Genomic DNA, 25,721 nt, shown 5'->3' with positions numbered 1-25,721 from the left:
AGTGTTCTATGTCAGCTCTCTTGCAGGACAGAGCGCAGACTCGGAGGGTATACGCCTTTTCTTTAACAAAGTGTGTCCTTAATTGTTATCTTGGGTAAAGAGAAGGGAAACCATTCTCTAAGCCCCATGAGACTAGGAACTAAGAACAGCCAGGCTGACTTCCTGGCCACTTAGACCTGAGCACACAGGGGAAAATCAGACATCTTCTCCTGGCCCTTGGTGTCACCAGAGACCACAGGTAGGATGAGGTTGACCATGTGAGTGGTAGGAGGCCAGGGGCAGCCCTGAGGGTGGACTCACCTTGTAATACTGCCCCATATTGACCGTGGGGGGCGGGTACTGCCCAGTGCTGGGTTGGCTCGGCATCCGTTGCCCCGGGTAGTTTGGAGAGGTAAGTGGCCTCGGGGGGTTTGGGGTGGGGTACTGGCCTGGCTGGGTGGGGAACTGGCTGTTTGGTCCATATTGCTGGTTTCCATAGTTGGGCTGTGATGGCAGAAAGGACAGGGGAAAGGTGGTCATGTCACAGAGTTGACCTGTTGTTTCTGATCCCAAAACACCCTCCCTGTGTGCACAGGGACGTCCAGGATCCTGCCTGCTGTGACATCCAGGGAAGTGACATTCTGGGAACTTCGTGACACCTTTAGAGCATCTCAGTCAGGTCACGTGGAAGAGGCACAGTGCTAGCGTCTCCTTTGTGCCCTTCTGACTGCCTCAGGGCTGTTTCCCAGAGTGACAGAGACACACAGGCTGAAGGATGCACTGCCAGGGAGGGGATACCTACATACTGAGGCCGGTTCTGGGTGGGGGCACCATCCCTGAACCCCACACTGAACAGAACACAGGCCCAGCACTCAGCTCCTGGCCACTGGCAACCTGCCACCCATGCAGAGGCCCAGAGAAGTCGCTGGCAAAGGGACAAGACAAACAGTGCCACCTTGGCCATGTTCTCTGGCTAGAAATGAGTCAGGTGGCTTAGGGCCACCTGAGTCCCAGACAGGGGGATGTGATGTGCCATGGCGTCAGTGGTTTCTTCTCTGTTGCTGACCCTCTGTAAGCATCTCTAGTCCTCCAGAGAGGGAGCATCTGGCACCACGCCCAGGAGAGGCATGACACAGCTGGGGGGAAGCCATGCTCATGAGCCCTTTGGTGAAAACAGCCGTCAGGGTGCTCTCTGGGGCATATGGGGGAGGGGCACGCATGTGGGTGCAGAGCTGACAGCTTGGGGACTCTGCTTTGGTCTCCAATGAGATCACCTTCCTTGGGGCTGGCAGCTCCAAGGCTGGGCTTACAGATGCGTCCCCAGAGCAGGTAGTGGGACCCCTGGGGGTCTTGGAAGAGGGCCCAGGAGCCATGTAGGGCCATGCACTGAGAATGAAACAGCTGCTCGAGGTCACTATATGGACCTCCGGAGGTGGCCCTGGTCCTTCTCTGATCCCTCCTTTAACTGGTGATAATGAGGGCCAGGACCAGCAGCTGACCCAGCCTCCTGGTGTTTTAATCCCACTCGAGGCTCTCCCCTCCTGGACATAGGCCATCTCCATCAGCTGGCGCCCACCCAGCGTGCTCCAGGGGTGCTTGGTAGGACCTGAATGGATGTTCAGGGCTCTTCCTTCTTTGGGATGGAAACTCACTGCAAGCCCAAGCAGTGAGAGCAGACAGAGGAAGCAACCTACAGGAATGTGTGGGGGCAGAGGGCCGGGTGAGCAGACCACGCAGGCTTCCCAAGGGGGTGCTACTAGGTCAGGATTCTGGGTCCTTTTCTTGGGCATCAAATGGGCCAGTCACTGCCCGCGTGTTTTCTGACTGCACTGGAGGCCAGGTGACAATCATGCTCTCCTCTAACCTCATGCTGAGTTCCCTAAAACCTGCTGGGCTGCACTCCAAGTGGGTCCTGCAGATGGCGCTGCGCCCAACAAAACAGAAAGGGGGATGGGCCTCAGGGCCCATGCTGCCGGTTCCGCCCCTCCCTGACACCCCTACACTTTATTCACAGGCCAACCTCAGCTCCTATTCTTTCTCACTTATTTACTTATTTTTGCAGTACTGTGATTGCACTCAGGACCTTCGCACTGAGCAACATCTCCTGTCCTCTTTAAATGCTGAAGCAGGGTCTCCCTAGCTTGCTGAGCCTGGGCTCGAACCTGCGATCCTCCTTATTCAAGCCTCCCTGAAGGCTAGGGTTACAGGTGTTTGCCACCAAACCTGACTTCAGCCCCTACTCTTGCTAGGCCTGGCCTTCTGATCCAGGTGTTCCAGGGGGCACTCCAGGCTGCCCAGTTTGGGTCTCAAGCCCACCCTCCACGCCTGCCTCTCGAACTCACCTCTCCCGGGTATGGCCTCTTTATGCTCTGGATAGGAAGGGACTGGGGCCGGGGGCCCGGGTACGTCTGCTGGGGCATCCGCTGCCCATGAGTGCCAAAGGGGCTGATGCTAGGCGGCCGGGGCTGGTTCATGCCCATAGGAGGGCCGCTCATCCCCGAGGGCGTCATGCCAGCCGCCATGTTGGCGGGGTTCATGCTGCCCCCCATGGAGGCGGGCCCTCGCGGCCCGGGCTGGTTGATGAATTGGCTGTTATACGCCTGGGTGGGACCCATCTGGAAAGAGGAACAGACCTTCAACGGGAGAAGAAGAAAAAAAAAAGAATAAAATGCCACATGCATTGAAAGTGCAGGGAGGGAAGGGTGGGGGCTTGAGGGGAGGGGAGAGGGCACTTTCCCCTGTGGCTGCAGGAGGGACCAGGTCCTCCATGCTCTTGGGCTCGCTGCTGCCCTCCGCTGGCCACACGGGAAAGATGCAGCTAGGGTTGTTAGGGTGGGTGAGGTGCAGTCACTCCAATGCACAAGCAGCATCTCCAGGGTGGCAGGCAGGGGACAGGAAGGGGTGAGGGGTGAGGAAGGACACTGGAGGGTGGAGGCGGATGAGGATGGAGGCTGAAGCCGCTTTCTCTGGAGCCCTGGCCCTGCCCTTGTCGTCAGCCAACAGAGACACCCTGTGCCCAGTCCTTACCCTTCTGCCTACCTGGGCCATTGCCCCCGTGCCCCTTGTTCTGCACGGCTACGGGGCTTTCCCTTGTCTGCACAGCCCACCCCACCCTTCTGTCAGGGGAGCTGCACTGGGGGTCTGGGCAGATTCCACATATGTGGTAATGGCCTTCATTTTACTTTTTTTTTTTTTTTTGGTGTGGGGAGGGCAGGGTCTCACTCTGAGGCTGGCTTTGAACTCACTATATAGCCCTGACTGGCCTCTAACTTGCAGAGATCCTCCTGCCTCAGGCTCCCGAATGCTGGGATTACAGGTGTATACCACCATGCCCAGCAAGAAGGCTATCTTTTTAGCCTTGGAGGAACCCACGGAGCCACACCCACCCTTACCCCTGTACACAGACACACAGGACACTGACCTATGAGGCGCACAAGCACCCAACCACGCTCCCTGTCTCCACATGCTCCCCCCAAACATCCCACCCAATTCTAGTGGCTCCCGGTTGCACACGGCCCTGAGCGCCCACACTGGTGGCTCCCCAGGCTGGGGCCTGGTGAGGCTGGGCTGGGACACAGGGACCCTTACCGGTCCATACTGGTTTATGTCCTTGTTCTGCGTCTCCTGCAGCGCTGCCACGGTAGCTGTGGCTGTGGCCGTGGCTGTGGCTGCTGCTGCCGCCACTGCTGCTGCTGCGGCGGCAGCCGCAGGCTGAGTGAAGTCCGCGGGTGGCCGAGTGTGTGGAGGGATGCCCATGCCTGCGGGCGCGTTCGGACCCCCAGGGTAACTGCGGGAGAGGAGGAGGGGGCTTCAGACTCTGATTACCAACCTGGGAGAAGCCTGCTGCAGTGCCGGGTCCTTCGGACTATTAGGCAAGCGGCAGGCACCTCTGCCTGTCTGCATCTGCCCTGTCTCACATCCCCTGAGCTCCTCCTGGGGCTGCCCTGCCTCTTCCTCCAGAGCTGGGGGATTCCAGCCTCTGTTCCACTTTCCCTACGGAGACCAGCAGGGCACAAGACTTTTCCTAGGAGGCTGAAGCAGCTGTGGACAACAGAGCCCTCTACAGTCTCTCTCCAGTGACCCCTACCCAGCCTCCTGGTCTTTTAGGTGATAAAGAGACAAGGCAGGGGGGGCTGGGGATCTAGCTCAGCGGTATAAGTGCCTGCCTGGCAAGCGTGAGGTCCTGAGTTCAATCCCTGGTACCAAAAAAAGACATAAGGCAGGGAAGGTCACTGTGAGGAGTGAGACCCTCGTGGCTCATCTATCCCTGTGGCCCTGCACTGTTACAACAGCCTGAGTGCTCCTGGGACAACCCAGGTGACCGTGGCAGCACTTGCCCGTACTCCTCAGGCAGGAAGCAGGGAGCTGAGGCTTATCCTGGAACCCCACCTGCACAAGGCTGCTCACCTGGCCCCGAAGCCCCCGCTGCCGGGGTAGTTGGGCCGACCGTACATGCCCTGCTGGATGTAGGGCTGCGCTGGGCCGGCCTTGGCTGAGAACTGCTGCTGCTGCCCAGCGAACTGCGGGGAGTTGAGGCCAGGGTTGCTGGTGGTCATGCCCGACGCCATGGGGTTGCCGCCTGGATTCATAGGGTTGTTGGCATTGGCCATAGGGTTCCCGAGGACCTGTGAGCAGAGAGAGCGGCTGTCAGCCAAGCTGGGACCCAGGCTGGCATGGAGATAAAGGGAAGAATGGAGAAGGGGAGGGAGGATGCTGACTCAGAAGGACTAGAGAGGACACTCGGGGTGGGGGGGTGAATTGTTCCTGGGTGCAGGGGGTCCTGGGCGCAGGTCAGGACACAGGCTGCATGGAGCCTGAGAGCTTCTACCTATGCAGGATGAGGGGAGGACAGAAGCAATGGTCATGGGCAGCCTGTGTGGTCCCTAGGGCTAGGCAGCCTCAGAGGGAGGGAGGTTGTCCTGGTGGCAGGGCTGACTGAGCCATTCCCCCTGGGTAGGATAGTGGCCCCACAGATGCCCCCAGCTGCTGCTCTCAGGGCAGAAGATCTTGGTCCCGAGACCCCGTTAGTCTGAGACCAGGGGGACACATAACGGCCCCTCCAAGGCAGCAATCAGCCCTGAGCCTTCCATGTGGCCCATGGGTGAGGTGGCCACGTGGCAGGTGGGAGACCTTCTGTCAGAAGCACTCGTGGAGGACAGGAAAGGAGTAACAGGGAGTGGAGGCAGCTGGACCAATGAGGCATTGGGGGCTGTCACAAAGTTAAGTCACAGTATGATGATGAAATTTAAACCAGACCAAAGACCCCAACTTTGGAGCACTGAGGTCAGAAAATACAGGAAGTTGTCCTGCTTCTCCAGCCAGAATCAACACGGTTACGGATGAAACCTGTCACCTGTTAGATTACAGCCACTCCCTGGTGAAGGTTCCAGGAAGGGGACAGTCCATAGGGGCCCAGCTGTGGCCCTCCCTAGGCGGGTGTGGCCCTTCCTGGGGTGGACATGTCTCTGTAGCTAGGGGCTCCCTGAAAGCAGATCTTCCAGCTGGACAGTGATGAGAGGGCAGCAGGGAACAAGGGGTGCCCCTCACCAGAAGAGGCTGTGGCTGGGGCACAACTGGCTCTTACCTGGCTCTGGGATGTGTTGGTCACTCCCCAAACCGTGGTGACCACAGAGAGGGAGCCGGGAGGCTGGTTGGTGTTCTGCTGCCAAGGGACAGAGTCATAAGGGAATGACCCATCACTGCAGAGGAAGGAGATGGAGGAGACGGTCAGGGGCTGGTGGTGGGGCTCTGAAGGCTCCAAGCCTCTGGGCGCCCCCCATGCCACTACTGCTCCCAGCCACCAGTCCTGCATGGTGACAGGTGTGCAGAAGTGGCTGACTCCTGCATCCCCACAGGGCTACCAATGGCTGCATCATCTTGGCTCAGAGCCCATAGGCCGTACAAGGAGGAAGTGGTGAGACCAGGGGCTCAATGTGAGTCCCATCCCCAACCATGTTCCGCCTCCAAGGGGCACTGCCTTCCCTGGGGACGGCTCTATCCTTACTCAGTAAAGCAGGGGGGCCAGTCCGAGTTCCAGCTGTTCCTGTCCTTTACCTGCTCACAGCTGGATGGTCTGGGTGGGAATGCGGGTTTTCTGTCCCCCTTCTTTCTGACCCTGATAACACAGGGTCAAGCCAACCCACCCCCACCCATCTCTTGTGCTCTTCCCTGCCGAGTGAGTCCCTCTCAAACACCCAAGACCTCTGCACAATCCAAGTCCTCCAGCGGCTTCTGGTGCTTACCAGGCAAAGTCCAAACACACTACAGAATGACTGACCACATCTTCTTTTCTTTCTTTTTTGTTTTTTTGAGTCAGTTTCACTATACAGTTCAGGCTGGCCTGGAACTCATTTGTAGCCCAGGCTGGCCTCAAACTTGAAGCAATCCTCCTGCCTCAGCTTCCTGAGTTCTAGAATTACAGGTGTGCACCACCACACATGGCCTGCTCCATCGTTTTGCAGCTATCCCCGGACACCTGCCTCCTCTCCACCAACCACTGCTCTGTCTCCCCCACTCCCCTTCCCGAGACCACCAGTGCTTGTCTGGCTTGGTGACACCCCATCAGGAGCAGGAATGTCATCTCCAGCAGGTCCTGCCCTGAGGCCTACAGGAAGTATTTGATGGACTTTCTGAGCACCTACAGGAGTGGGGTGCACGTGCAGCGCAATATCCTGTTGGGTACCAGCTCCAGAGCACTGAGCTAAGGGTTTCCCACCACCAAGAGCCAGCACTGGCTTTCCTATGCCACCTCTGGGTGAGGGCATCCTGATGTAGGTGGGGCCCTGTGATGCCCTACACACAAGAAGATAAGTGGGAGCAGGGGCCACTGTAGCCATCAGAGACACTGTGGCTATCGAGTCCTAGAGGCAGGGTGCCTGGGGTAAGGCTGGGCCACACACTGACAGAGCCCAAACAGGGATTTTGGGAGGGAAGTGGGGTCCTGTGTCATGGGCAGGCAGAGGGAGCTAGGCCAGTCAGTCATGCGGTGGTGGCCAGCCTGCAGGGTGGCTGTGGTCATCACCCAGATGACTTCTTTCTTGGACCCACCTCTGCGAGCCCTGCTTACTTCCTTTCTGCCTCAGCCCAGAGGTCACCTCTTTGGAGAGCTGCTCTGCCCTACAGTGCACAAAAGCAGCCCCACACCACCATACCCGCCTGGGCCCCTCAGCTGGCTCTGAGATCTCTGTGCCAGCATGCAACCACCATGGAAACTGTTTGGTATCTGATCATCGCCACCAGCCCAGAAGCGCCAGGAGCAGGGACATTTGTGTAGCACAGCCCCTGCCTCAGCCCACTGTGTCCGCAGGTTCCAGTGGATTCCAGAGCTGGTGGACAAAGGTGCTTGGCCATAGCCAGGCCCTGGCCCGGAGTCCTGTGCTCTGGGAAGCACCTGCCAACTGCAGGCAGCATTGTTCAGGCCACAGGGCTGAGTGCTGGGGCTTCTGGCCTCTGTCTCTGCCTAACTCTAACCCCTGCTCCCCAGGTAGGTGGCTGAGCCTCAGGTGGCCCTAGGCCTGCGTGGTGTGTCTGTGTCTGTCTTCCCCGTAACTCCTGCACTGCAGCTTCCAAGGCCCTTTAGGTCAACATCCGGGGTAAACAAATGCTCCTATGCTCAGAGACTGTGTCTGGCCAGGCTCAGGAAGGAGCCCCTCTCCTCCTCCTGGAAGCCTGGACCTCTGATGCTCTACTATCTTGTAAGGACGCTGTGTTTGGACACGTACCCACCCCAGCCCTTGGGTGGGGCTTGAGGGTGGAAACTGGCTCCTTTCTGTTTCACCCACTTTGCACCCAACTTGTTGAGGAGCAGAGCACTGCCGTGTTCCCAAAGTGGGAAGCCCTGACTGGCCAGAAGCCGTGCCCCCCAAAACAAAGGTGCATGGTGGCGGTGTGTGCAGTGCTCACTCCGGGAAACGACGGTGCAGGTGGTAGGGTGGCTTCAGTCCCCCACTCTCACCTGCTGCAGAAGCAGAAGTGGCGGCTGCCCTGCTGTGGCTGTGACTCATCTGGTTTGGGGGAGGAGGCTCTGCTATCACCACAGAGGCACCTAAGGCTGCAGGCTTCCCACAGCGGTCAGCCCCACCAACATGATGCCTCCTCCCTGGTCTGTAAATATGTTACCAGTTAGGGACAATTCTCCTTTCTGCCTGCCAACAGAAAAGAATCTAAGCCTCAGAGAGTTTCCTTGGTATTATTCTGCCTTTTCTTATCTAGCTAGTGAACTCCTACCTATACCTCAAGGCCAGGCCTGTACACTCCCTTTTGTGATTCTAAGCCAAGCACTTTTCTCTTTCTCTTGCAACACCCTTTGCACTCATTTTCCTACAGGATGGAGGAGAGGAAGAGTCCTGGCCTTGCCTCTTAGCAGCAATGTGATTTCTGTGTCTCTCAAAAATTTAAAAAGATTTTTTCTGAGGCCAAAAAAGACCTACTTACTATAGACTGAGCTTTGGTTTTGCTGTGCAAAAAAAAAAAAAAAAAAAAAGAGCTGAAATCAATGGCACCTGTGAGCATGAGCTAATGGAACTAAAGAAAGGAGGAGGTAGGGCTTTGATGGACCCTTCTGGGTTGGCTGACCATGGACTATGTCAGGCTGGGTGCTACCAGAAGGGGCGGGGGAGCAAAGACTAGCCTGTGTGTCAGGCATGGTGACAAGCACATGCATCCTGCCGCCCCTGACATTTCCCTTCCTTGGACATGGACACTGAGGCACATCCAGCTAAAAGCGGGCGGAGCTGAAATTCCAGGTCTGTGCCCCCACCTGCTGCACCCCAGGGATCGCTCCTGTGGGGCCCAAAGCCCACACCTGGAGGAGGAAGGTGGCACCCTTGATCACACGCCTTCCCCAGCTCCAGCAGGATTTGATTGTAATCAAATTAACAGCATAAACAAGATTTATTAGACTCCTAATTACCTTTGCAACACTGATTTGCATATGGACAATGCGCTAATCACACATGACTTTTTAACCGCTCATCAGAAGCCTGGAGAGGGAGGCAGCAAGAGTTGTTGGCATTCATTCCAGGACCCTGCAGGGACAGTAGGCATCCTGTGGGCGGCCAGTGGCCAGGACCTCACAGGCCGCTCTGGTCTTAACTGCGTACTAAAAAGCTTCACTATGCTTCACTGTTCACTATGGGGGCTGGGGATTTAGCTCAGCAGCATAAGTACCTGCCTTGCAAGCGTAGTCGTGAGTTCGATCCCTGGTACCAATAAAAAGGAAAAAGACAAAAAAAAAAAAAGCTTCACTATGGCCAGTGGCAAGGATGGTGCAGGAGGCCCCTGATGACTCACGATCCCTACAGCAGAATCACGGTTGGGAACTGCTGGTTGTCCCTGTCTATGTCCTCCATCACATTCCCTACACGGAACTGCAATGCTCAGATCAATGGCCTCTGTTGGAGGCACGGCTCTTGGTGAAGAACTCTAGCCTGACTCAGCCTCCTGCTGTGGCACCAAACCCCTGGGGCTTGCAGTGAATGAGACTGTGACCGCAGGACACTACAGTCACCAAAGACCCTCCAGGTCTATGGGCGGGGTAGGCCTTTGAGTTTCAGGGCTCCCTGGCTCCCTTTCCTCTCTGCTTGTCCTCAGGACCTGCAGACAGGACCCTGGTCTTTGGACAGCAGGTCTCCCTTAATATGAAGGCAAAAGATCACAGTGACAGTTTCCTAACTGTGACAGTGCCCAGCTTTCTCTTCCATGTCTCTCCTTCACATTGTAGAAATTATACTGAGGCTTAAAAGGTGATGGCCCTGGTGGGTCCCATGGATACGAGGGGTTTCTACCCTGGGGACACCCACGAGGTTCTGAGACCAGTTAACTCCACAGTGTGTCCTTGAAGGAGCCCTGGACATGGAGAATGGGCTGGGTGCTAACGACAGACCTTTACTCCTATGAATGGGAAGTAGGGTGCACTGTGGATATGGGGTGATGCTCTCTCCGAGAAGCTTCTCCAAATCAGAGTGACCAGCGGCAGGGTAACTGGCAGCCAGGGTACACTGTTCCATGCTTCGCTCTGTCCCTTGCTGGCTGTGTGTCCTCGGACCCATCACTCTCTCTTTGTGCCCAGCTTCACTTCCAGTTCCGCCACCAGAAGGCCCACACTTCATGGTGCTCAGTGGAGCCCAGAGGTCACCATCAACACCGAGAAAGTCTCCCAGCAACCCTTCCTCGGAGACTACCCACAGCCAGAAGTAAACGCCAGATGGGTCTTCCCAGGCCAGCTGCTCTGCACTGTTCTCCACTGAACCCCGTCTGTCACCTCACCCTAAAGCTGCCTTGGTTTAGCTGCTGGTTCTCCATTCTGCCCCGTGAGCCTGATTTCCCCTGATGGTGAGATTCAGTTCTTGCAGAGACTGCTCATCTCTGCTTTACCCCAGGATCCAGTAATCTCCTGCCTGATCTCAGCAAAGGCTCCGTAAAGGGCTGCCCACGGTCCAGATGTGTGCTCTGCGGCTGAGCCACTGCAGTCAAGCAGTCAGAGCCATGTATGGAGTGGGGAGCGGCAGGGCTCTGGCCCATCACCAGTTTGGCTGAACTGACAAGGAAGAGGAGGAGGCTGGGGAGGGCAGAATATGCACTGTGATGACAGCCAGGATGACTCTGGCGGGTGGCTGATCAGAATTACTAAGCTCAGGTGTCAGAAGTATAACCAATACATCAACTGCTTCTATAGCCTATGCTCTGTAGCTGGGCTCTGACAGGGGCGACCTGCAGCTTTTAGCTGACCAGGGCAGGGACTGGAGGCAGGAGGTGGTGGTTTTGTCTGTCTAGAGCAATGGCTCCCAACCAAGGGTGATACCCTCACTCCCCAAAATTGTGAAGGTGTTTTTGCTGTTACAGTAGAGGAGGGGAGGAATGGTCACTAGAAAAATCAAGAAGGCAAGGACCTAGATGACCTGTAAAATATTGCACAATGAAGGAACAGCTGGACAGATGCCAGCTTTTATATCAAACTGGCACACAGAGAGGCAGCTTTGCTGTCAAGCACCAGACCCGGGGTTCAGCAAGGCAGCAACCCTGGGTGTGTGAGTGTGTGTGTGCGTGTGTGTGCGTGTGTGTGTGTGTGTGTGTGTAATGTGCATTGGGACCAAGGCAGGAAACCACATGTCAGGGCAGTCCTGCCCTGGCAGGGCACTAGCCTTGAGGGCTTCAGTCCTTTCCAGTTCCAGGAATCGACAAGCTTCTATTTACAGAGCAGGGATGGCACCTGAGTGCCGTGGTGGCTTGGTGCAGCCTGAGTTGACCGCAGGGAGCTCAGGGCTGTGGGTCTCTCAGGCTAGATAATAAGAGCTGAGCCATGATTGCAAATGCCCCTTCTGGTCATTAGTGGGGACCAGGACCGGGAGGGCAGACAGCATGACAGGCCCTGCCATTCCAGGGTCAGCCTGTGTAGTGCTCTGAGAGAGTTGAGTTCAGCAAGGAACCCACAAGATAATTAACTGGAGGAATTGCCAGGCCTGGCCGTGTGCTCCTTGGGGGCAGGAACAGGGCACACCAAACAACTCCTCAGGGTCTGGTGGCCTCACTTGGCTCCGTGTGATGGCCCTGAGTTGGCTCTGTACTCACTTGGGGTGGAGCCACCAGCTCTGTGGCCTTCCCGAGATCTGCTTGGCCCTGTTCCTCTGAGTGTGCCTGAGACCCTGCTCAGCAAAGAGGGAACTTGAATTCAGGACTTCCACTGCTCCCCTAGAAGTCTAAAACTGGAGACTCAAGGGTCCTCTAGGGAAGCACAGAACAGCCAGGCAGGTAACCAGCCTCTTAACCTGCCTGGATGGTGGAAAAATGGCTTGCATCTTGTGGGCCTGAAACACAGTGTATCTTCCAAGACTTGAGAGCCTCAGGGCTGCAGTTTCTGCATGGAAGGCTATCTCCTCCTGGGCGCCCGGACCTGCCCTCCCTCAGTGGCACGTGCCCACTCACCTGTGCGACAGAGTGGGTTTCATGGAGCTCATGGAGTTGAGGGGGGGCTGCATGGGGAGTTTCCCAGGGGGGTCGCTCTGGCGGCTCTTCTGATGTCGGAGCAGTAGCAGGCGGCCGAGTTCCTCACACCAGGAGGACAGCAAGGCTGTGAGGAAGGACACGATGATGTCAGTGGCACCGCAGTGGCTGTGCCCTGTCACGCTCAGCCCCTGACACCCCTCCCCTCCTGAGGTGTCCTTGCTGCCAGTTTTGCCCCCACCAGGCGCCTCACTAGGCCTTCTGGGGGAGCCTCAGTGTTCCAACTGCAGAATGGGACTAAAGCCTGGAAAGGGGACTCAAACCACGGGCCAAGGCCTGTTTCAATGGCCACCATGCTGAGAAGCGTGGGCAGGAGTAGCAGAAAGACGGCAGAGTCCAACCATGGAGAGGAAGGCAGCTGAGGGAGACAGGAGAGCACACTGCCCTGTGACAGGGCACAGATGGGCATTGTTGTAACTCTAGACTGGGCAGTGCCTGCACCCTGGCACTGAGAAGTTAGCTCGACATGGCTTCTTCCCAAGGGTCCAGCCAAGTCAGGCATGGTGGTGTATGTTTATAATCCCAGCCCTCTGGGAGGCTGAGGCAGGAGGACTGCATGTTTTGATTCTGGCCTGGGCAATTTACTGAAAGATCTTGTCTCAAAATAAACTCAGTGCAAAGGTCCTGGGTTCAATTCCGAGTACTGAAGAAAACAAACAAATCAAGACAAAATAAAGTAAGGTCTGGACAAAATTCACAGCCTTTCTGGAGCTTGTAACAATCCAGGGTGTCTGTAGGACTCTCCTTGTGACACCTGCTCAGCATTCACTCCACTGAGCACAGGTACACAGGCACACATCTTCTGGCCACATCCTGCTACTGGGCCCTGCAGGGCAGGGCACAAATGCTGGGGAAGATGACAGGCTTCCAGAGCTGAGGGCAGAGGGGCTTAGCGGGGGAACCAAGGCACCCCACTCTGCAAGGGAGGGGGTGAGCCTTAAGCAAACTGACACTGGGGAAAGAGGGTGTTTCTGTTGTCCTTCTGTTGCAGTGTGCCCTGGCCTTACCAAGTGTATGACGGTGCTGAGGCTGGGAAGGTGGGGCTCCAATACCACCCTGCCCTGCGATTCTAGGGAGCTCATGCACCCTCTCTGGGCCTCAGTTTGCTTAAACATTCGGAGGGTAACACTGGCCCTGATTTCCTCTGCACCCCTGCTGCAAGTACTTCAGCTACATGGACCCAGGGGTTCATGATAACACTGGGTGCAAAGCTGAGCCCTCATTTCCAGCTCTCATTAGCTCACACCTGCCCTGCACAATCCCGGGCATTTGCTATTATGGCCTCCATTCTAGACAGGTAGACTGAGGCTTGGGGGAGGGGATGCACACATTCATTCAATCACAGCTGCAGAGGGCAGACACAGATGGTGCCCTCCCTGGCAGAAACCTTCAGCAGGCAACTCCTCAAGTGGTCACGGTCTCCCAGCTCTTTGGATTGAGTAAGGAGTCCCAAAGTCACCCTTTCACTTCACTCAGCTAGCACTGGAGTCAGATGCTAAGATTCACAATGACCACTCAGATCCTAGATGGGATCCCGTCAGCCTAGAGCCCCAAGAGGTCTCTCCAGGGCCATTATGTGCATTGCCTTGGTTTTGGGTGGTATACAAATATACCCAACCAAAGTCTAGGCATGGTGGTACATGTCTGTAATCCCAATACTTGAAAAGCTAAGGCAGGAGGATTTACTACAGGTTTGAGGTCAGCCTGTGCTGCATAGTGAGTTCAAGATCAGCCTGAACTACATAGTGAGACCCTGTCTCAACCACTCCCCCCAAAGAGGCAAGAAGGGGTGTGCAGGTCTGGAGAAGGCACCTGTTTCTTGCCAGGGGCAGGCAGAGGGAGCTGCCTTAAAGGCTGCATCCTGCCCTCTCCGTGGGATCACCTGGCTGCCACCTGCAGGGAGAGGCTGGTGTAAGAAAGGAGAGATGCCCCGATCCCGGTGCGTCACCAGGAAGGCTCCTACAGCAGGTGCCTGGCACACATCTGCTGTGGCTGGTGGGGCACAGCCTGTTCAGAGGCTGGAGCCGCTCATAATGCGCCTCCAGACCGCTTCCTTCTTCTTCCAGGTCTCTTGTTAGGCTTCTTGTGCGGGGGCACCGGGCATCTGGAAACTCATTTGCATGCCAGGCACGAGGCCTGCCCGACTGCAGCGACGAGGACGCTCAGTTGCCAGCACAAAGGAAGGCTGCAGATGGTGCTGCCTGCCGCCCGCCCCACCCCTCCTAGACCTCGCTCTGCCTGGGTGCCGACCACACGGTACACAGCGGGATTCAGCGTTGGTCTCCAATAACCCTGGCTGCCCCAGTCCCTGGTCCAGTCTGGCTCTGTCTTTCTATTCCTAGTGAATGGATTTCTGCAGAGGAAAGAAAGGCAGGCAGCTCAGTGGCAGGGCTGGTTTGTGGGGAGCAGGTGTGATGTGTATTAGTCCTCTCCTGCTTAGGAGGCCAGGCCGGATTCTTACTACCAGAGACCCACCTCTGCCCCTGGCTAAACAGCTGGCAGCAGAGGCCTGAGGTAGTCTTGGGCAGCCCCACTGCAGTGAGCTGCATGGCGCTTTTTCTATTAGAGCGCATAGTAACAGGAGCTATTCAGTGTAAATGCTGCTCAGTGGCATTTGCAGCCAAAGAGTGTGGGGACCATCAGGGAACGGGGAAGACTAACACGGCCAGACACAGGCAGGTAGAGAAGACTCAGCCATGGAGCTGAGCAGGGCCCATGGCAGTCAGGTCCTGTATGCTGGCTGGGTGGGGCACAAGCAGTCCCAGGATGGAGTGGCAGAGTCAGGAAGGTCTGGGGTGATCTATCAGAGTGAGCCTGGTAGCGAGAGGACAGTTTCGGTCCTAACCTAGACGCCCCTCGTAAGGCCCAGGTAGCCCGCATGCCAGCGCCTGCTTATCTACTCACAAGTAGCAACAGGGCTGGCCCGAAAGGCCATTAAAACAGCAGCTGGGACACTGCATCCCTTCCGCTTGCTGGGTCCCAGAGGGCCTGGGCAGGGCATGTCACTCCCTCTCTGATCAACAGAGAACAAGTAGCTCCACCCAGTGCTCCTGTGGCCTGAGATCTTCACACCACCTGCACACCACGGCTGGCACAGAGGCCACCCCAACCCTGGGCTGGCCTCCAAGGAGCTGAGTGTGACTAGAGTGACATGTGCCAAAGCTGATAAGGGGTGAGGAGAGGCTCGGGCTCCACCTCCAGCCCCTTCCTGCATTCTCAACAGCCAGCCCAGACACTGCCACCTGGGCCCTTCTGGTTGATCTCAGATGTCCACAGCTGGGACAGGGCAGCAGCCAGGAATTGCTGCCTCTGAGCCTCACATTTCCAAGCACTCCTCAAACTTCCGAGTATAGACAACATGCAAACACATGTGACCCACAGACATAAAATAATTGGTCAGACGTTCTCGTGCCCTTCCTAAGCAGCATTTTCTGTCACCAGGCTTCCAACACCCAATATTCATTTGACAACCAGCTGCTGAGCATCTACTAGGAGCTGGGGCTCCTGTGGTGGAGGACACTAGGTCTGTATGTTTCCCAAAACCCTTCGTGGTTCAGTCGCCAAGTCCAAGCCACTCAAATGACATGCAAAGTCCAATACGCTGGGAGGTGGCCTCAACTCTCTCTTTTTCTGACCTTGGGGGAACAGTGGCTGCACTGTGGTTCAGGGCAGGGGACCCTGACAGTCTGAGATCAGAACCCAGTTCCACCCTACTGGTGACGGGGAGTGGCAGCTGATCTTTTCAGCAATGCTCCTTGCCGACGGGCGCCACCACAATGTACCTTAGGGAGAAGAAAAAGCCAAGCAGATGTCAGGATGAGGCAGGCTGCAGTGGAGAAGCCTTGCTGCCCTGGCGTGCCCTCATAAAGGCAAGGACAGGTCCGTGTTTATCTCTACCCACAACTCCCAGCACAGCAGGAAGTCATGACCAGCTGACCTCAGAAAGGAGGCAGAAAGCAGGAGCTGCAGAGCCCTAGTCTGGAAAGCCAGGGAGGGAGGGGGAGCTGCAGACAATAATGGGGTTGTGATGAAGGGAAGCAGAGGCCAGGTCCCAGCATCCAAGGAACAAGAAACCAGAGGGAAAGAGTCACTGCCCACAGGAGGTTGGGACAGCGAGGCCTGGGAATGAGGAAGGGAGGGAGAGGGGAGGAAGCTGGGGAGAGAGTGCACAGCGGTCTGCAGGATGCGGGGACCTGGACGAGGTCCAGCAGGAGCATTATCCCACGTGCTGCAGCCTGGGAGCCGCACTCAGAGTGAAACAAAGGCACCTCAAGGATCACAGAGTTCTCCTAGGCTGGAAGACTGGGGACAGAGGGACTGTGCATGTGCTCCTTCTTTCCTCTGTGACCTGTCCCCAGCATGCTGGAGGGCGTCTCTAGGGGGTCTCTATTCCAGCTCAGCTCACTCTGACCTCCGCCCTTTCCTTTTTCCTAAGGAATACCTTGGTGGCACCTGGGTGCAAAGGGCATTGCTGGACATACTATAGGGAGTCTCCAAGACTCAGGAGAGTCCTAGGCAGAACGCAACACAGCCTCCTGCCCTCAAATCAGCAGGTAGAGAGTTACGCAGACAAAGACAGGAAGAGCCCCTAGGAGGGTGCCAGGGAGTTCACTATTGCCATAAAAATACCAGCGTCCTTTCTAGATTGTTCTGTACCACCAGCTTCCTAAGGCCATGCAAGACTGACACAGCAGCAGGGTGGTGGTCCTGGTCCCACCAGGGAAGTCAGCAAACAGGAGCTGGGAGGCCCTTTCCTCTCTCCTCTTCTATATATACCAAGATCCACATGGATCCCAGGAGCACCTCTTGTCACCCCAGGAGGAAGCCCCTGCCGGTGTCATCCACACACTGGTCACCGCAAGCTGACTGTCTTGACAGCCTTGACCCTTTGCTCCTTGACTGCCCAGATCTAAGTCCCCTCTGCAGCCTGACAGTGGTCCCTGAGTTAGTGCAGGAGCATTCCATCCTCTCTCAATCTGTAGGACATGCAGAGAAGTCCATCCACGCATGCAGGTTGGTCGCCTCTGGTCACCTTTGGTGGTCAACAGATGTAGACACTGGTCATAAGCTCTGCTAGCTAGAGGAAAGGTGTGTCACCCAGGGCCACCACAGGTTGCAGGGGCTTGCTCCTGCAGCCCCAGCTCCCAGCACGATGTTTAGCACACGCTACACAGCTAACACATGACTAATAGATTTCCATGAGTCACAGACAGGAATAACCCAGTACGCAGAGAGGATGGGGGAGACAGCCACACACTGAGCACGACATCCAAGTACCAGAGAACTGGGTGCCCTGTAGTTTTGAAACCCACAGCAGCGCACCATTCCTGAATGGAGTCCAGGATGTGTCCAGACACGGGCAGAGTCACCCCATAAAACCAAGAAGGGAGTCAAGGGTCACAGTCACAGGGGAACTGGGGAAAAGGTGAGGAGTCCGTGGGAACATCAGGACCAGAACGCCCTGGTTTTTCTCCACCCTGGGCTGGCTTTCTGCTCAGCTCAGCGTGTTGAGGGTCTCTGGGTCTGTCATATCTCCCCTGGGACCCTGAAAGACTGTCTCTTTTCTGCTTAGACTCAGCCAGGCCTCCCAACCTCTGACCTTCTTCTTTTCCTCTCCCTCACAGGGTTTTGGGACCACGGTGGAGGGCAGAGCGCCACATGCAGTGCAGCCTCCAGCCTTGGGTCCCAGCTCCTGTGCAGAAAAGGGGTGCTGAAGGTCCAGGAAAGGGGTCGGGGTGCATGGGATTTAAGGTGGCTCCGTACCTGTAAAACAGCAGATGACAGGACGAAACTCCTGCTCCCTGGAGCTCTGAGGTGAATGACAGCCTACAATTTGTGATCACATGGGAAACATCGAATCTTAAGCCAAAGGAACCTGGGCAGCAGGAAATGCTGTCCACCTCTTATCCCCAGAAGGCAGAATGGCTGGACATGCGCTCTGGCCAGGCTGCCTGGGTTTATGTCTCAGCTTACCATACAGCAGTTGGGTGACCCTGGGACGATTCCTGAAGCTCTCAGGGCTTTGGTTTGTCCTTCCACAAAACAGGACTAATAAATATTACTTGCCTCGTTAACTTATGAGGATCAAAGAAGCTCGAGCACATAAAGTACTGGTCCAAAGCCGGCACGAACAAAGCATTCTGTAAGAAGCAACTGTTCCTATCATTTCCTGCCACCCTCCTCTTAGGCCACCAATGCTGGACACCCCCAGAAATGGAAACTGGGCCCTGTCCTGTCCCTGCTGGTTCTGCTTTCAGGCCAACTCCAAAAAGACCACACAAATGCTCCTCCTAGATGCTCAAAAATCCAGCCTGCTACGACCTCCTTCATACTGTATACTCTCCGGGACTGGCAGGGTTGTCCTGAGCTCACAACTGTATGGACACCCCACATTTGCTCTGCCAGAGATTGCACAGCAGTCCCCACGCCTCCTAAGGTCACCCCACAGTGTCCACTCCTGACTCAGCTTCTGGGTCCTGCAGGCCGAGGTGGGGAGTCTTTCCCTGAAAATACTGGACACAGGCTGGGTGGACTCTGGCAGGCGTCCTCACCACCTGGGTCCTGCACTTAGGCCAGCACTGGAAGTGGGACAGAGCCTCACCCTTTCCTTAGCCCATCCTACCAGGGCCTGCAGGTGGGGGCAGCGTGTATGGGGGTGGATGGGATGTGGGCAGAAGCCAGGCTCCTTCTCTTACTGCTCCGCTCTCAGCAGGAACCAATGGTCTGACCTGTCACCTCCAAGAACAGAACGATCCACAGAACGGTCACCCAGCCTGGTGGTTTCTTACTGTCCTCCCTGCAGGCCCCCAGAATGGAAAACAACAGCCTTCCCCACCATGGCCAGTCCCCTGACGTTGTCTCCTCTCAGGAGAAAACAGCAAAGGATGCACATGGCCACGAATGTCTGGAGGGCTGGTGACCTGGGGGCCCTTGAGATGGGTGGGATTCTAAGGAGGCCACTGGTGTACTCTCAGGTCACCTGTGCAGGTCTGTTAAGCAGGACAGCTCAGAGGAACCAGGAGACACACAGATATTCCTTCCCCGCAGAAGGCTGCCCACATTGGGAATGGGAAACAAAGACCCAAAAGGGTTCCACTGCTGCTGCACAAGGGTTTCATGTTCCCAGCCTGGGACATCACATCTGAGATCAGGCACATCCCGAGGAGATGGTTCAACACCACGACTGCTCCTTGCCTGCATCTGCTCTAACTTCCTGTTTGACTATGGGGAAGCTTCCTCCCTTCACCGGCTACACTTGATTGGTTGGAGGGTGGAGCAGGCACTGCACTCTGACCTCACAGTGGGTCACACCTCTTTCACCTGAGCACGCCCCTTCTCACCCCTGCAGGTGTGTATGGTGGCCAAGCCAGAACCGAGGGAGGGAAGGAAAACCTTTGGTCAGACAGCTGACTGGTGCAGGAGCCCAGCAGAGTAGGTGGGGGAGGGGAGCACTGTGCAGCCTCCTGAGGATCAGGACTTCTACTTGGTTACAGGAAACACCATTCCAGGGAGCTGGAGGTTGGTCTTGGTAGCCCTGACAGAGGATTCCTGGATCCTAAGACCAGAGCTGTTTTCCTTGGGGAAAAGCTCACTCTCTGCAGAAAGGACATGTTGCTACCCTATCACTGTCCGTACCACCTGTCCTGGGTTTCAACTGCCCTGGTCCTTCTAGATTCTTATTCTCTGCTGCTGTAGTCATCTCCAGCATGTATAGGGCAGAAAAACAATACTAGGAGAACCTACATGCCAACCCTTTAGCTGCAAGTGACCTTGGTACCTTTGCTTGCCCCTCTGTCCTTGCTTGTTCAGGACCCATGTGCAGGGAAGACAGGCCAGGGCTGTGTGCAGCTGGGCTGCTCGTGGCCTGTGCTTACCTGCTCCCCAAAGTTGGGTAGGTCCTGCCTTCCAGACCCAGCCAAGAGAGAGCCTCAGGCATCCCTCCCTCCTTCCTTTCTCTCCTCAGCTCCCAGAACCCTCCTGCTTGCTCCCACCCCCTCTCCCCAAGGGCTCCCAGGCTGGCAGGAGCTGAGTCTCCAGGCAGGCGTGTGAACACACCCTGGGAACTGAACTCTGGAGGACCTCGGAGCCTGCAGGGTTGATTCCCAAACCGGTTTGGCTGTCCCTCACCCAGAAGAGGCTGGGCCGGCTGAGCAGGATGCAAAGACCTAAGAGAAGCCACCAGAAGGGACAGGTCTTTCTCCCTGGTTTCAGGAAAAATCCCCACCTGAAACCTCTCTGTCCATCTCACACAGCAGGAGGGATGCCTGGGCGACTCAGGTTTGACTGCAAAGATACCTCCATGCAAGGTCAAAGGTGTGCTTTCAGGAGAAAAGCACATTTTCCTCTCCTCCTGGGGGGAAGGGCTCCTTCTCTGCAAGGTGCCAGCCATCTCTGCACCACCCCTCCCCCCAGGTGCTGCCAGTCTAAGGGTGGGCCTGAGCTAGCTTTTGTCATCTTACCCCAGGGATGGCTATTTGCTGGCTGTGGGAAATTAAGGAGCATTAGATAACACAGCAAGTGTACTTGCTAAGAGGAGACTCCCGCCAATTCTGGGACCCAACAATGGGCCCAAATCACTGTTTCACAATAGACTGAGGCCAGGCTAGGGTTGGAGATTTAGCTCAGTGGCATAAATGCCTGCCTGGCAAGTGCGAGGTTAAGAGCTTGATCCCCAGTACCACCAAAACAATGCCCCAAAAAACAATAGACTGAGGCCAAGATGGCTCTGTGTACCTGTCTTCCATCTTCTAGGAAGACATGAGATCCCACAAGATAGACTTCCTTGGTATAGAGGGTGCACCGGTACCCACAGTCTACCCACCTCCACCTTCCTCCAAGGAGCACCCCAGCAGGTAGAGTGCAGCCCACAGACCCAGGGCAGCTGGGGTGAGAGGTCAGCCGGCCCAGGGAAGTGAGGATGCTTTCCAAGTCAGCCCTGGGTCAACCCTCACATTACCAGTGTGTCTGCAAGATGAAAAACAGGCCACACCTGCTACACATGGAGCCACTGGCCCCCCCAGGAATCTCAGAGCTGCATGCGGGCCCCATTCCAGCAGGAGCCACCCTGAGAGCCTATTTTCCATGCTGCATGTATGGTTTTCTCCTCTGGCTAAACACCACTGCCCGTTGCTTGCTTTCAGGGAGCTGGAGGGCTAAGGAGGGGTTACGGGAATCAATTTCTTCCCTGGGTAATTTACTTTTCTCAGCCCTCCCAGTTGGATGTGTGCAGTCTGGCTGCGTCCACCACTCCAGTTTAAGGACAGGTTGGAGCAAGGCCTACTAGTTCCTAGGACCGCACAGTCCCACATGTGGTCATGCAGCCTCTGTGGATGGCAACAAGCCATGAGTCTGGGTGCCTTGGGGCCTCAATATGCACTCTCTCAACCAGATCTGGACCCCACATCCAATCCCAGGCCTTTGTCTCTTTCTAGGGGTGCCAGCAGCCAGTGACAACACTTTGTGTTGTGGTCTCACAATGCTTTTGTAAATAAGGAGGGGAAGAGTGTTTAAAGAGAGGTTAGGGAAATGGGGGGAGAAAAAAGTATCAAGATACATCATGTACAGGTACAAATTTCCTATGATGAATGTGATCATTATGCATACCGAAAATGTGCCAATAAAAATCATTTTCTTTGAAAAAACGAAAACAAATGTTGGCTTCATCCCATCCACCCTGATCTCACAAAACCAAAGGTGGGTGGGTATCCTGGTGAGAAGGAACAGGGCAGGGATAGAGTAGGAAGTGCTTCTCCAGAAGACCCACAGCCCTGACCACTCAGTTGGGGTTCAGGTCACTGGCAAAGGGCAAGCTCAGGGGAGACTTGCTGAGCAGATCCCTGCTGCCCCCAGCCTCTTTATAAAATAAAGCCTGGCTTTATTGCACCTTTCCATCCTGGGCCAAGGCTGCCTGACCCAGTTCATTTCTAAGAATCTCAGGTTCCTGGTATAAGAAACCCACAGGGTAACTCCTCCCTTCGATGCTGGGTTAGTGATCCTTCAGTCCAACTAGGGCTAAGGTCTGAGCCACCCGGCAGGTGGCTCCATGCCAGCTCTGCTCACTCTGGAATCACACAGGTGTTCTCAGCCCACGAGGAGGCTGGCACTGTCTGGGCCTCTCCAAGCATGGTTTGCAGTGGTTCCCAACCCTGCACAGTGAGAGATGGAAACCTCAAAATCACTCTTCGAGCGAGAGCATAAGACTGATTGCCTGTATGTTTCACAGTTCTACATTCTGGCTTCCTAATCTGGACCCAAAAAATTACCCATGCCTGGCTGTTATCACCTGTCCACATGCCTGGCAGGTGGTGACCCGGCTACCCTGAGCACTTGACAGATCCTTTGTCGTCCCACTGGGCCAACTCTCTAAACCACAGGAGTCTCACACGCATTCTAGAGCACATCTGTCAGCATCTCAGCACACTGCCTGCCTGTTGTAGTCGTGGCTGTCATGTGCTTCATTCGAAGAAAACCTGACACAGACACTAAATTTATAGAATGCTGGAGGTACGGTAGGAAATGGGAGATTCTTCTCTTCCCAGAAGATTCTTTACCTGGTGAAAGGATTCTCCAGGAGGTTTCTTTAGCTCTCCAGTTGCCTGGTGCATTATGAATGGCTTATGCAAGTTCCCTTTCCATCCAGTGCTTCTTGGGGCCACCTGGTACTCAAAGAGCGCAACACACACACCTGGGTGACATGGTACAAATCCACATCCTGCATGCTAGGGTCCCAGGACAGGACTCAGCCACCAGGCCGGGTCTTCTCTATCCTATCCAACCAAAATCATCAGGAAGGCTTATTAAAATCCATGAGCACTGGGTTCCACCCCAAGAATCTGCATTTCTAACCAGTTCTTGAGTGATGCTGATGCTGTCGGTCCAGGGACCTCACTTGGAGAATCACTGCTCTAGATCAGGGGCCAGGGCAAGCTCAGATCCTGGCAGGATGTGGAACCAGCCTAGCAGCTGGGTGAATGGGTCCTCTCTGGTCTCAGAGTGCGGACAAGTTTCACCTCCCTGATCTTTGCATTCAAGGCTCTGGAGAAAGAAGACTGAGCAGAAGTCAGAAGTGGGTGGAGCCCTGGTTTTATCTATGAGTATGACCAGGGTGATCTTGGACAAAGCCCCACGGTGCATGCATTTATCGCTGCACGTGTGTGTAGACCTTTCTTACCCCATTGCTCCAAAGGGGTACGAGTGTAAACCTGCCAGTGGCCAGGATGGAGACTGACTCTGGCCAGGCCCTGCTCTCAGCACTCTGCTCTGTGGCCTAAAGAAAGTTTCCCTTGATGGCTCGACACTGTTGTTCCCCATGGCAGCTCTCAGCTCCACCACTTGCTGATGTGCTAGGCAGGTGGCCCTGCACCCTGTCTGCCTTAGGGTCTGCCTTGTGAAGTGACCAAGAGATCTGCTTAGGTTTTACAGGGCTCCACATCCCTGTGTGCTCTCAGGTACGGCAGGGACAGACAGCAGCCTGGGCCATGCACAGCAGCTCAGGCCCAGCTCCGATTCTCTTGCAGAGTCGCTGGGGGAAGGCGCATCATTTGTTTAGGCCTCTGCAGTGTTTAATCACCACACAGTGTTCCCTCCTCCCCCTCCCCTCCAGCACTGGCTCTCTCCCTGCAGGAAACAGCTCTCTGCCTTCTGCCTCTGATGAAAGCCATAAAAAATTAACACAGCAAGCAGAGAGGAGTAAACACCAGGGTAGGAGGATTGTCAGGTGAATGACCAGCTGGACAAGCCTGGAGCCCAAGAACTGGCCAGGCCACACATCTGACCACGCAGTGCTGCCACTGTGTCTCGGATGTGGTCATCCAGGAGTGGGGCACAGCCCCAGCACTCCCCTCGGGGGACAAGGATTATACAGTCAGGACTGGATTACACAGTACTGAGACCCTGGAGAATCTGAGGGCAGGGAAATACTCCACTCTACCTGGAAGACAGCCAGGTCACACAGGGACATGCTCTCGGGTCAAGGTCAACACCAGGCCAGGAAACTCAACACACCCCCTTTCTCCATTAACCTAGCTGGCAACCCTAGGAAGTAGAGATGCTACCTCCATTCTACGGGAGGAAACCCACACTCAGAGAGGCTAAGGAACCCTCCCAAGGACAGCCATGGAAGACAGTCTACAGGGTAGGTCTATTTGCTTCTAACTAATACAATTACTTTTTATTTACCTAAGCAACATGCAGACTCACTTCTTTATAGAGCTACTGTTTCAGAGAGAAGCCAGGAAAGGATGAAGAGGGCCCACAGGAGCCAGCCCCAAAGCCCTCATCCTCCTGTTGCATGTCATGATTCTACTTCTTCCTTCTGAGATGGGATTTCGAAGAGGTACTGTGTGTGTGACCAGAACTAAAGTAGTAAAAAAGCAGCATGTCTTGAGAAAAAAAAACACAGCCTCTCCCCATTATTCCACTCGTCAGGGGGCCACTGGGGTTCCCTCCTCACCCCCGGTTCACCTCTGCCAGGGCTTCCCTGACTTGCCAGTTCATAAATGGCAGTTTATAAATGCCACGCCCGTTTCCCTTCCCTGTGTCATCACTCTCCAGAGCACTGTCATAGTCTTTGAGAAAAAAGCTTTATTTTTGCAGTACTGCAGATCCAGCCCAGAGATGCTCTACCGCTGAGGTACAACTCTGGTGCTTCTCATTTTTTAAATTATGAGACAGGGTCTCACTAACCTCGCCAGCTAGCTTTAAATCTGCAATCCTGAGAAGCTGGGGTTATAGGTATGCGGCACTGTGTCTGGCTCTTTTTCTATGTCTTCTTTCTCCCAAAGACCCAGCCTGGTTTGGGCTATGTGGTAGGGGCTCAGAGCTCAGGATGAGCAGGCTGAAAACTTGATCCCTACCTCACAGCATAGACCAAAATTGTTGGGGTGGAGGGCAATACATAATCTAAAACAGGAGAATATCTTAATGATCTTGGGGTCTGAGAAGACTCTTAAGGAAGACAAACCACAGCTTGTGAACATCAGCTTATTGGTAAAGTACTTGTCTAGCATGTGTCATGGGGAAAAGTTGATAAGTCTTCCTACAGTACTATGAAGAACTTATGGACCAGAAGTACTGAACACTAAAATATTCCATGAAGAAAGAGGGAGGGCAGGAGCACTCAGGTTGCCAGGAGACTCACATAGGACAGAAGCTACACAGTGCTGGAAGGAGCTGGCCTCCCCAAGACTGCAATAACCCAAGAACATTCTCAGAAGAGGGTAAGAGACTCTTCCCCAACCCAGCTTCCCCCTCCACTTCCATAAAATCCAGACACTTTAAGACAAGACAGAAGCGTTCCAGCTCCCTGCCCCTGCCCCATGTAGAGATAACCAAGCAAGAAGAAACAAATCAAAGAGCCCAGGAGCCTGGCAAGGCCTTGGGATGTATGGCTCGACAGGGCAACCGCATTTAACAAAGCTCACACCATCCATCACTTGGGCCCAGTCGTTTAGATCCTGGGCATTTGATTAAACTAATATGGGTGGCTGGGGCGAGGCATGGCTGGGCGCTTCCTACCCTCGCCTACAAATTAGACCGTCACACACAATCTGATTACCTTGACTGCCACATTTATCTCGAGAGAGTGTCCATCCATCACTCCCCAGCAGCTGGCTCTGCCCACCCCACATTAACTCCTTTGGGAGGGAAGCCAAGTTTGCCCCAAAGTTTCAGCGAGCAGTGTTTACTCATTTGGTCTACCAGTCACTCAACAGGTACTTGCCTCAAATACCCTGTGAGAAAGC

General features: G+C 55.2%; 1 protein-coding gene across 12 annotated transcripts in view; it reads right to left on the bottom strand.

Moving 5' to 3' along the window:
* Positions 1–25,721, bottom strand: part of Zmiz1 (zinc finger MIZ-type containing 1) — a 194,736-nt gene that overhangs the window by 21,396 nt on the left and 147,619 nt on the right. For 11 of the 12 annotated variants that reach the window (XM_063238758.1, XM_013156674.3, XM_013156675.3 and 8 more), the window contains 6 exons: positions 11,902–12,046; positions 5,564–5,678; positions 4,387–4,604; positions 3,568–3,766; positions 2,322–2,612; positions 301–483 (listed from right to left, as the gene is read on the bottom strand). In XM_063238758.1, the coding sequence (XP_063094828.1) occupies positions 301–483; positions 2,322–2,612; positions 3,568–3,766; positions 4,387–4,604; positions 5,564–5,678; positions 11,902–12,046 (1,151 nt within the window). The remainder of the gene's footprint in view (positions 1–300; positions 484–2,321; positions 2,613–3,567; positions 3,767–4,386; positions 4,605–5,563; positions 5,679–11,901; positions 12,047–25,721) is intronic. The other variant, XM_013156676.3, reaches the window with a different exon arrangement.

Source organism: Cavia porcellus, unplaced genomic scaffold (genome assembly GCF_034190915.1).
Source record: "Cavia porcellus strain 051 isolate PalLab524CR breed Dunkin Hartley unplaced genomic scaffold, mCavPor4.1 scaffold_28, whole genome shotgun sequence".
Lineage (NCBI taxonomy): Eukaryota > Metazoa > Chordata > Mammalia > Rodentia > Caviidae > Cavia > Cavia porcellus.
Note: the sequence above shows the minus strand (reverse complement) of the source record. Positions and strands in the feature narration are given on the sequence as shown.